The sequence below is a fragment of the Apium graveolens genome, chromosome 3, assembly GCF_009905375.1.
Source record: "Apium graveolens cultivar Ventura chromosome 3, ASM990537v1, whole genome shotgun sequence".
In the NCBI taxonomy this organism is placed as follows: Eukaryota; Viridiplantae; Streptophyta; class Magnoliopsida; order Apiales; family Apiaceae; genus Apium; species Apium graveolens.
The window spans coordinates 38,309,551-38,322,244 of record NC_133649.1 but is presented as its reverse complement, the minus strand read 5'-3'; the positions used below and the strand labels follow the sequence as shown (position 1 = coordinate 38,322,244).

The following is a 12,694-nucleotide window of genomic DNA, read 5'->3' as shown; positions in this document are numbered from 1 at the left end:
TAATTTTTTATAAAAATAGTATTTAAAAAATATAATAATTTTAAAATATTCAGTACTTTTATTGATCAAATTTTTATATTATAATTTAATACATATTTTTAGTTTGTCATTCATTTGCATTATAAATCAATTTCAGTATGATTTGATATTAAGATTATAAGATATTATCAATATTTTTATATAATACGAATTAGTAGACTGTTTTTTATTTTAAAAATATATTAAAAATATCAAATTATTATTTTTAATATCCGCATCCCCGTGGGAATCCCCGTTCCGGCGGGAATCGGTAATGAAAAGAATTTCCGTTTAGGATTTAAGGTGTGTTCGGGGATCAGCGGAGATAGTACTTCCCGACCCCGTATTAACCAAATACACATCGCAAATAAATTTCAAATATTTTAGTTATAATAATATAATTTTTAATTTTTTTTTATCGAGTTAAGTTAAGATCGAACTCTACGATAAAAATTAAGCCCTTAACACTTAAGTTATCTAATACCCTGCAATAGTATGTATGAAAATAAAAAGAGGTAAGAAAAATCCTGTAAAAAGTTAAAATAATTATTTATTGTATTCAAAAATTATTTCTATATAGATGCAAGTTTATTCGAGATAATATATAAATATATATTTATATATAAGTATGTGTCTTACACGGGTTTTTACGCTAATTTTAGTTAAAATTGTACCGCGAACACCTCTAATATGTATATTATTCCAATTTATGTAATGTTTTTGAAATGATATTTATTTTTGGAACTTTATTATTTCACGATTATTAAAATTTATGTTGTCATTAATTTGTTCGTTCATTATTTTCTCAAATTTAAATTTGGTAAACTTTTTTCTAAAATATTTTTATGTTACATATTATTTATCTCTTTATCTCAGTTTTTAATAATAAATACATGATCTTATCTTTTCTGTTTCTGATTATATTAACACCCTTTCAATTCATTCTTACCAGATTTTATACATCGTAACTAAACGGACTTTTATATCTCAACATCTTATCAATTTTAGTTCTTTAGACAAACTCAAATTTCAGACATACCTCATTTTATACGTATTTGACTGTTCTCGCCACTAATTAATAAGACTATGGAAAACAGCTGAGTAACACAAGCAAATGTAAAATCCAAATTCTGAATGCAAGTTATAACTTTATCATCACAATGTACTAGAATGCACAACAGAAGATAATCAAAATTCTATGCTCTAATCTTTGTGTGCTCCAACACTAACACTAGCTGAGTAACACCGGCAATTGTAAAATTCAAATTCTGAATGCAAGTTATAACTTTATTATCACAATGTACTAGAATGCACAACAGAAGATAATCAAAATTGTATGCTCTAATCTTTGTGTGCTCCAACACTAACACCAGCATTGCCTGCTCTAATCTTTGTGCTAAAGTATAAAGCAAGGTGATATAGGCGGGATGAAATTTAGAAAACTAACAATCAAGAACTATTTTATTGGCGGAGCATCATCTGGAGCTGAAGCACCTGATTCCTTTGCTCTGCTGGAAGGAGATTAATCTGCTCGGGTGTAAGGCTCATAACCTGCTGCAGTATTGCTGCTTCCATGTCAGGACTTAGCTGCAAGATTTTCAAAATTGAAGTTAGCAAAAGGCGGAAGAAAGCAGAACTAAGTAGTCTGTTTGAAGATTGTTTACAAGTTGCTATTAACAACTGTGTATATTACCGACTGGGGACGACGTGGGTGACTGCCAGGACCAATCTGGCCACCTCCGTACTGGGGTATTCCAGGTAAAAATTGTGTTCCTGTTGTGCCTCTTAGACCAGTGGTCCAAGGAGATCCTTTATCTGCTTGCACTCGATTAATTTCCATCCGCATATGTGGACTTCCACCCTGAAAATATAGTACAGCATCAGGCAAGCATTTTAGATTTCAGGTTTTAAAAACCAACATGTCCAGAGATGTGACATTTTTCATTTCTTTTTTTTCCACATAATGAAAGTAAAAGAGGCCAACATTACAGTCCTCTGATTGCAGTCTCCAGCAATCAGTGCTGCTCTCCCCTAACTGGCAGGCTAATCCAATATTTTACTTCCTTTAAAAGTTTGTTTGCAGAGTCCTATTTGGAGACAAAGAAAAGTGTTCCATGGAAACATAAATGCTGTTATGATAATTACTGCAGTAACATTTACATATATTTTAATAACCCTTTGGAATTTTCTTCTCATACCTAATCCACAAACTAAATAGTTTAGAGATAAATATTTTAGAAAATCATCCTTTAAATTTGTAACTAGAACCATTTTGCAGAATAGGGCAAATGTTATTGTTGCTAATAGGAGACTGCTGCAGTCATAGGCAACAGATGATACTGGCTAACGGTACGTAAGGCGTTTAGAATCACAAGCAGCACTACTGCAGTTGCCACCGGATATCCAAGCTAAATGAAAGTTTATATCTAATTTTTAGCAAAAAAATATATAAAAGGAGCACACATGCAGTTTAACAACCACAAATGGCTAATAGTATGCAAGGCAAATAATACGTAATACTCTAGGCAGTACTAAAGCATTTGCACGTGCCGTGGAGAACAAACCTTAGTGAAATTTCATGTCTAATAATTATCAGAAAAATATATTAAAAGGACGGCATACAGTTTGTCATTTGCACCAATAAACACATATGAAATTTGACAACACGACAACCGGCCAATGGTATGGAAGCAAGATAATTCTATAGGTATAAATATTGCAGGTACAAAGTACAATTGGATACCACAGTCACATTAAAGTTTAATCACTTAAAAGGTAAAATTACACAATTAAAATATTTTGTGGTCATCTTATTTCTATGTATTGCTCACACGCAAAATACCCAGAAGTAAGAATCAAATTACTGGTTTACACATGCATCGAAAATGAACCAGTACTGTACAAAAGACCTGTTACTGCTTACCTACCTACATATATGTACAAGAACGTTCTTATAGTCCGTGCACAGGTCTAAATAATTAAAAAATAAATAAATTATTTTACTTTAAATTGATATTTCTTGAAAATTTAATTAACTATTAAATAAGTTAGACATTACAAACAAAAATTAATATAATATATGTATTTATTGCAGAAAAAAGAGTAATCTTTATAAATCAAGTGAAATTCTAATTATTATTTTTTATTTTTTAAAGGATAGTGAAATTCTAATTAAAAAACAATGTATAGTAATTTCAACAGAATTTATTTTTAAGTAATATCTTATATTTATAGTAGAATTAGAATTGAATTTTTAAATATTATTAGACTTATAATTTTATTTACATAGAATAATCTTTTGTTCGGTTATAATATGACTTTAATAATAATTGTTGAAAGACAATTTGGAAAATAAGTTCATTTTTTTTATAAATTGAAATAAAACTCTAGTAGGAGCATTCAAATATAAATCTAATGAGTATATTATTATAAATATATAACTGTAAGTGCATAAAATAAATTGTCTGCACCTAGTATATAATTTTTACAGTTGTTAGGAGACTCTTATGGAAAACAATTCTTAATGAATTGAAATTTAACTTTGATACTAATTTAAAAATATAACTCTAATAGTTATATTATTATTAGAATATGTGTTAACCGACTACCAAAGGGATCATACCAGACAGAATACCGACCGTCCGAGATCTCTTGTTCGCTTATATTGATATAGCATTGATGTTACATTGCACTATATTGCGTTTCTAAAGATGAATTTGGAATTGTAAATAGCGCTACTCCAAAGTGGGTTGTAGCTTCTCTGAGATGACATTTGGTTTCAAATGAAGTAACTACTACAATTCCGAATTTGGTTTCAGAATTCTATATATTAGGAACTGCAACCATAATTATTGTTGGCGTTGTATTGATGCATTCAGTCTGTTTCTGAGTCCATGGCATTTTATTGGTTATGTTACAAGGATAGTTGACCGGGTCACGAAATGAAAACAATTTACTGATTGTTAAATGCAAAAGGCATCTTAGTCCCAAACGACAATTTCGAACAAAATTCAAAGAGTGAAAAGCACGTCCCACTTATTGAGGGCTATGAAATCAAGCCTATGACATTTAGAAGCCATAGGCTACTCAAAAGAAGTTGTCATGCATTAAAAAATCATCATTCTTAACAATTTAAATGTAAATTTAGAGAATTGTGGTGCCTAGTTATCTATACTATATTATTATAGCCGAAATATTGAAAGTTTCATGGGAATTTTGGTTGGTACAAAAAGAATGAGAACGTAAGATTTGCAAGTAAATAGATGAGAACCATTAGATGTAACATTGAAGAATTTCTAAAATTTAAAGCAGGTGTAAGGTTCAAATCCCGTTAACAACATACTATAGTTAAATATTTATGATGTTGATATTAAAGATACAAATAAATGGGTAGGTTTCGAATCCCATCAAATACATATCATTATATATCAATTTCAATAGTGATACAGGTCTTCTATAGCTTTCTTTATAATGGAAAATAACATGTTAAAATATAAATTATAAAACATTATTAAAATTATAAATGCAATGCACGGGGTATTAGTTGGTAAAAATTTATGCACAAACAAATATAATAAAATTATCTGACTATCAGGTAGGAAAAAAAATTTTACTACAAGAAGCTTTCCCCCTTCCATAAGGTGTTCCATGCAATATTTTAAATAAAGATCGAAGTTAAGAAATCCGCTCTAATAATAGGCTTGGCTCATACATATGAATTTTGGTCTAGAACATGAAAAACTTTACACTGAAATTAATTTTAAAATTAATCAATTTGTTCAAATGAATTGATTTGACTAAAATTTGTTCCAAGTTTAATATAAAATATGTGAATATGAGTGTTTGACTATTTTTTTTAGTTTACAAGTAATTTCTCGAACATTAATAACTAAATTATACTTTTTTAAAATATATATAATATTCTAAAATGACCAAAAAGATAATATTAAATATATTTTTCAGATATAACTAGCCATCCTTAGAAAAAACTTTTAAAAATAAATAATTATTTATGGAATCCGTTTAAGTGGGCCTTATAAAGGTTATCCGATCGGCCCATCATCACACTTTTTATTTAATTTTATATGTAATATTATGGTTTAATATTTATAATGTTAATTTTAAAGATACAAATAGATGGTTAGAGTTCGAATTCCTCAAAGAAATATCATTACATTTCAATTTTATTAGTAATACTGGTCTCATTCGATTTATTTTCTCTATAATGGAAAATTACATGTTAAAATACAAATTATAAAAACTATTAAAAATTATCATTGCACGAATATAAGTTAGTACAATTTTATTCACAAACACATATAATAAATTTATCTAACTATAGCACCTACGAAAAAATTGACTTCAAAGTTAAGAATTCAGCTGTAATCAGCTCCGTTATCCGGACTCTTCATTTTTGTCCTTATTCTCATGTCCACCGGACATGATATGGACACTTCTTATTAAAATCGGACACTTTAACTTTTAGCATCCCAGTTCAAAATGAAAATTAAGGTCTCCGTGCATATTGTTTATAGAGAAGTAAGGTCTATGAATGACTTGTCTTCATGTTATTCTTTTGATTTTATACTGCAATTTAACATACATAAATGAGCATTTAAGATTTATGAGTAGTAGAAACTATTTTTAAGAATGTACAATATATTAGTCCATATAAAGTTTTACTTGTCTTAAGCTTAACATGTCAAATCCCGCACCCTATCCAACTTTGGTACCATATTCAAGAATCCTAAGTTTCTTTTTACTTTTGCTAATTGAAAACACACGCACATGTTGGAATCCCAAGTTTATTAAAACTAATAATCCAACTCTTGGAACCGCATCCGTGTCCGGCACCCATACCCAAGTCTGGGTAACATAGGTAATCAAAGACTTGGCTCATACATTCGAATTTAGGTCTAGAAAGTGAAAAACTTTACACTACACCGGTACCATTGAAACAAAGAATTGCTTACAAAAAGATAAAATAAAGAAAAGGAATACCTGGTATGGAGTTGGTTGGTGAGTAGGTGTTGGATGTCCCTGAGAAAACAAAGGCCCCGTGGTAACTGGATGTTGGTACCCTGACTAAATTATTTAGAATTAGTTTTTTTGTTATAATCAATCAATTCCGAGGGACTCAATAAAGTAACTACAAACTTCTTACATGAAACATGGGTCGTGCATGATGCATCCGAGGTGCACCAAAGTGCGGTAAACCTTCATTTCGTCCCATTTGAGGGTGAGCTTGATGACCGAAAGCTGGGGCGAAAGGTGATTGCTGTTTTGGTTGCAGTGGTGGTTGATGCTGCATGTGGGAAATACCACTTGTGTGTAATGGTTGTTGTGACTGAGTTTGGGCTTGGTGTGCAGCAGAATGAATTGTAGGACGCAAATTGTGAACTTGAGGGGGTTGTGGTAGCGATACTGCTGTTGCTTCAGCACTTACATGTTCTACAGGAGGCTGCCATAATGGTACAGGATGTAATGGTTGAGGATGGGATTGAACACTTAAAGAAGGAACAGAAGGGGATGGCACTGGCAACATATTCTGTTTTTGTTGCATATTTGGAGGATTTTGTGCCTCAGTTGCATTTGTTTGGTCCTGCACACCAACTTGACCAGCTATTGTCGAAGCTTCCTGGACAGTAGATTGCTGAAATAATTTCAATGATGGTTGAGAACTCTGTATTGTTCGTGGGATGCATGGAATCTAATATTAATGTTTTAAGTAAATTAAAATAACATACCGCTTCAGCAGGCTGTACCATTCCCAGCATTATCTGTGCCTAATAGACACAACAAGAACAGAGAGTAAGAAAATTATAATGAGTCTATGACTAACATGGTTCAATTAGTCTGTTTAGTTCCGACCAAAAAAAAAATTGCTGTGTTTAAAGCAAATAAAACACAGAGCACCCCCATTCTCAACAACAACTGTTCGTATTTCAAATGATTTCTTATATATACACATGCAACTACGTAGGGGAGGTGTGCGCCTTGCCTAGCAATTAATGTTGTAAATTTAGAAGACAATTTGAGAGTCTTTCGCCCACTTGATCTTACACTTAATAGTCAATACTAAATCTTGCAAAGGGTTTACATAAAATTTGAGTTTTGAGTAGCTACGATATTTTATTGGCGAATTTCATTGGCGAATTTCTCAAAGTTTTGCTACATTACTTCCTCATTGTTCAGTAAATTTTCCTACTCTGTATAATCAAATGTCACAAAATGCTTAGAATTAGTATATCATATCATTGCATAAATTTTACAAACATCAAGAAATAAACAAAATCGCCTCCACTCTCAAAGAACTAAGGAAATTAATGAAAACATGACTGTAAATTAGATACACTTGATACATACAAAAAGACAGTAAAATAGCACAATCACACGTATACGCAAAATGAAAAAATAAATACATGTTTGAAACCCTAATTTACACAAAACACTCAAAATAAAGAAACATATAGATAGAAATGAACCTGAAAGAGAGCTCTGGTTAATGAAGGATTAGTGATAAGAATGTGCCTGGCTTGTTTCTGGTTTTGTTCAATCAATGCCTAATACAAAAAACAAGCATATATTAATAACGTTTTTAAACATTAATTTTTAAGAAATACAGAGAAGGCTCAGAGAGAGAGAGAGAGAGAGATGTACTTTCATCTGAGACATAATTTCGTAAAGCTGATTCTTTGACATTCCGGCGATGCTTTCCGATAATTCAACGCCGGCGAGCTGCGGCAACTCCGCCATTATTAATTCTCTCTTCCGATTTGGGGCTAATTGTAAAAAGAGGTTAATTTTTATTTCTCATTCATAAATGTAATAAAATAAATCAATTAGAACAAAATATTATAAACAAATCCTTTAAGCGATATTTTCCATTTTAATTTTAAAGAATTATTTTAAATTTCGAAAATCCTTGGGTTTTTAATTTGTATAAAAAATTCTTTGATCTGATTCTATTTAATAAGGATTGAAATAAGTATTTTAAAATATGGGATTAATTTAGATTTTTAAAATATGGGATTTTGATAGGTTTATTGTGTTTTAATTTTTTTGAAATCGTAGCAAAATTAATGAAATTTTAAAGGATTTGTATAAATTTTGAAGGTAAATTATCGGTATTCAATAAAAATTGATTTTTTTTAAAAATATGGAATATTTAATTTAAATTTAAAAAAATTTATTAAACCCCAGTGATATTCACTTTGGATTTTAATTTTTTTTATTAAATTTTGATATTCAAAAGTCTAAGTATTTTTTGTATTTGATAAAATGATAAATTTGATTAATTTACTAATTAATTTTCAGTCTTTTTAAATCTGACCAAAATGAAATTTGAAAATTTTATCCAAATTTTTATTTTAATCGTCATGTTGAGCGTCTAAAATTATAAGGAGTTAAAGTAACACTTCAACAAGATCACTCAAATCCCTATTTTCACATTAAAAAAATGGATATTAGGTGTTTATTTTTAAAGTAATAATTTGTCTTCGCGTCCCTAACAAATTGTGAGAATGTTGGATAATAAAGTCGAATCTAATATGACACCAACATGACCTTTAGTACCACCTTAAAATAGTCACTTTGATGTGTTACAAGTGAGTTTAACATGATTAAATCTCATATCATTAATGTTGACTATGATTAACTACCGAGGGAACGTTTGTATTCTTTATTATTAATTTTAAATTAGACTTTTCTTTTTCCGATTAATTTATTCACAAAATTTTTGAATCTTATTTTCACATGAATAATGTTACATGTAAAAAAAGTTATTTACAAATAACTTAGAAAAGATTATGTAATATTTTATTTAATCTTACTAGTGTAACCGTAAAAAGGAGGTTTTTTTTATTTAACTTTGTTAGAAATAATCAAATTTTATTATCGGTATTTGAGTTCAAGATTTTGGAAGCTAATCTTATAATTTTATTATATCAGTATGGATGATAAATTAATCCGATTTGAGGATACCATGCAAAGTCTGAAAATTTGAATGTACCAAATTAGAAATTTTGAATTTGGATTTAATTTGGCGATTTGATATAAGATTCGAAATCCTAAATTCAAATCAAATCATATAAAAAGTCGGTACATGTATTTTTATCGTTTTAATTTCATGAAACTTATTAAATTCTACTTTTTGAGAGAGCAATACTTTTACCTTTAGGTTTTTGTGATTTGTCAAACGAAAGTGAAAATTAAATTAGACACTTAAAACCCTCCCTTAGAATTTTATGTGTGACACTTTTCGGAATTACGCCGAACTGAGATATTCCAATCAAATCGTTTAAAAAATATTTTTTTACATTTTGTTTCGAAATGACTTGGGATAGATATATCAATCTAAGAATATATTTTATACTATGTTGTTTGTGTCAAATAAACAAAGGCAACAGCTTTATGTACAAAACTCGAGAATTTTCAAAACAGCGCTTATACGAGTTATAAATTGTCAAATTATTTAAAAGTGTGTCATGTCTACATATTTTAATCTCAAATATATTGAATATATTTATTGAATATTATATTCAATTTTTAGTGCCAAATGACTCGCCGATAGACCGAATATTAATTTTATTCCAATATACCCTTAAATTCTTATTTATACGAATAAAATCATTTTTAATTCAAATTTAATTATTTCTTGGACCTCATAGTCATTATCTCATAAGTAATATTATGTCTGAGTATATGTCAAGTCAAAACTTTTGTCTGACTCGTCGGTATACACAAACGAATATTTTGGATGCTCCGGAACGCTGTTTAACATTCGAAAAATCCTAAAATATTTATCAGAAATCTTTTATACTTGAAACTTGAGATTTGTCCTTTATATATTTCCTTCTACCATGTAGATTATTTTCGTAAATTATAGATAATATTTTCCAGGACCCTCTAAAATCGATATATAATTGATTTATGGGTCACTTGAAAGTCATAAAAGGACAATAAATTTTAAGGTGAAATTTTTTCCATGTTCGCCCGGGAATATTTCTAGTATTTCATCAAAATTTTATAATATTTCGATGATTTTTCAATTCTTTTTTGTCGTCGGTAAGTGCACTATTACATTTTTAATCTTTTAAAAAAAAGGTAAAAACGTCCCAGTCTTTTTAACCCAAAAAATTTGAATATTTTACAGCCATGCATGAGTTGTCAATTTTATGCATTGGTTACTTTTGTCTTAAAAAAAGGTTGTGTTCAGTTTTTAAGCCAATAAGTGTGAACTTTTTTACTATAAAAAGGCCCATTTGGTCCTCATTTCTTCAATCCATCAAGAGACATTATTATGTTGGTAAAAACCACTTAGAAATAATCTCAAACCAGTATCAAAAACTTTCCAAAACATCTCTTGGTCATAGCCTAATTCATTTCAAAGTTTTACACAATTTAGGCTTATTTTTCACCATCTTTTCTTGATCATAAACACACCATTTGGCCCCTTCATTTTGGCAGCCCTATTGTCCATCTTTGGAAGCATCTTTCAGCCTCTTTTAAACTCTAATAGTTAATTCTTAAGCTTCATATTCCGTTCACTTTCCAGTGACTTTTTCGGCGATTATTTTTGTGTGTTTTCGACTTCGATCCTAACTCGTATCACTTGTAGTTCTCTCGATTATTTGAAGGACTTGAGCCTTTATAAGGTCAAAAGTGATAAGTCAGTGTAAGTCATATGTCATAGCCTATTTGTATATACGAGGATTCAACTCAACTCAAATAAGAATATAATAAGTAAATAGTGGATCTACCGTCAGAGAGATCTCGCAAAGTAATATCTGTCAAAGGATTCAGAGACAAGGTTCATCTACAGACTTGAGGAGTTAATTCACTGGAAGAAGTTCAAGAAGTTGATCATGCCTCAGTGATATAAATCAAGATCGTGGATTTAATCAAGTGACAGAGATCTCGTCAGGGTATCAATAAATTACAAGGATTTAATCTGAAGAAAATCAAAGTGTCAAAGTCAAGATATGAAGAAACGTCACAGAAGTTAGTCACTCATGAACCAGACAGTACATCGAGTGTCAATGTTGAAGTGGTGGAATTGATTCATAATTTTCAGTGATTTTCAGAAGATTTGCAGAAGAATGGTTGCTGCTCAAGACTAGAATTAATTCTCTATTAATTAATTAAGTCATCTAATTTAATTAAGAAAATAAATTATATCTGCGAAGAATAATTTATTTATTAATTGAATTAATTGATTAATTAATTCTGAATTAATTCTAGGAATTTTCAGAAGTTTAATTGGATTAAATTCAAGCATTAAATCAGCAAGACAATTGAAAATGAACTAGCATGACAATCAGGATTGTCATACCGATTGTCATGCTAGGCCATATTCAATTGTCACACCGAAAGTTACTCTAGGAGGATGATTGTCTTGCTAGTTCATTCTGATTGTCATGCTAGTTCATTCAGATTGTCTTGCTAGTTCATTCAATTGTCTCACCGAAAGTCTTGCCAGCTATAGGATTGTCATGCCAAGTCAATTCTATTCGTTTGTTGATTTAAAAAGAAGCAGAGAAGCAGCAACTTATTATTAAGAACACAGAAGTCAAGAAACAAGGCAGAAAAGAAAATCAAGAAGAAATATTTCATCTTTTCATCTGCATACTTCAAGATTAAATTTCTAGATTGTAAAGTTAAATCCAATCCACTAGAAATCTTTATCTTGCTCTTGTGTATCAATCTAGCGGATTAAAATCCCTAGAACTTAATCTCAAATCGCGTTTAGCATTTGATTCTAATTATTGCAAAAATAGAAAAAGTTCATGTCGAATTTATTCTAGATTTGTGATAATTGATTTGAGATTAATACCTTGTAATCGATACAGTTGTTGTAACACATTTCAAGTTTAATAATATTTTTATTTAACTTGAATTTTGTTTCACATTTTTTATTCCGCATTTTATTCGATTATTTGGTAACGTTTGTATTCAACCCCCCTTCTACAAACACATTGGGACCCAACAATTGGTATCAGAGCCTTCTGATTAACGAACAAATCAAGATCCTAGACTTTTGTGATTTTTCAACTCCTTGAATTTTTATTTATTCAAAAATTCATAATGACTTCACATAAAGTTGGAACCGTTAAAATTCCACAATTTGATAAAGAGAATTATATCATGTGGAAGAAGAAGATGCTATTATTTTTACAAGTTGCAAATCCCAAATATTCAAACTTGTTAAAGAAGGGTATAAAAACTCCGATGGTTATTGAACCGGAGGTAATAATAGATGGTGTGGTGACTACTGAAGCTAGAACCTATCCAAAAGAGCCTGAAGATTTTACTCCTGCTGAGAAGGAAGAAGCCTCCTTGGATGCCAGCCTTCAATTAATATTAATTGATTCCCTTGATCCCTTGATGAACAGACATGTGATGAACTGTAAAAATTCCAAACACATGTGGGAAACTATTGAGGTGATTAATGAAGGCACAGAGGAAGTTAGGGAGAACAAGTTGGAAATCCTAACCTCTGAATATGAACATTTCAAATCAAATCCAGGAGAAGGAATTACTGAAGTGTTTGAGAGGTACAATGCGTTGATCAACAACCTGAACATCAATGGAAAGTATTATTCAATCAGGGAGGTCAACAAAAAGTTCCTTTTAACACTGCCAGCTCATCTTGAACATAGAATCACTGCCATTAGAG

The 12,694-nt window shown here is 30.1% G+C and overlaps 1 protein-coding gene across 1 annotated transcript; it reads right to left on the bottom strand.

The window, feature by feature from the left end:
* Positions 1 to 1,236: 1,236 nt before the first annotated feature.
* On the bottom strand, positions 1,237 to 7,835 carry LOC141712151 (cleavage stimulating factor 64-like). The gene is made up of 7 exons (XM_074514971.1): positions 7,678 to 7,835; positions 7,503 to 7,580; positions 6,765 to 6,803; positions 6,182 to 6,670; positions 6,019 to 6,102; positions 1,712 to 1,879; positions 1,237 to 1,605 (listed from the first exon to the last, which is right to left on the bottom strand). The coding sequence occupies exons 1-7, from the start codon at positions 7,771 to 7,773 to the stop codon at positions 1,480 to 1,482; spliced, it is 1,080 nt and encodes a 359-aa protein (XP_074371072.1). The 5' UTR covers positions 7,774 to 7,835; the 3' UTR covers positions 1,237 to 1,479.
* Positions 7,836 to 12,694: the final 4,859 nt, after the last annotated feature.

Coding starts and splice junctions, on each gene's coding strand:
- LOC141712151 (XM_074514971.1), bottom strand. CDS start 7,773: ATGGCGGAGTTGCCGCAGCTCGCCGGCGTTGAATTATCGGAAAGCATC. Junction 6,804..7,502: donor TAACCAGAGCTCTCTTTCAG/GTTCATTTCTAT, acceptor TGTGTCTATTAG/GCACAGATAATGCTGGGAAT. Junction 6,103..6,181: donor ATGCACGACCCATGTTTCAT/GTAAGAAGTTTG, acceptor TAAATAATTTAG/TCAGGGTACCAACATCCAGT.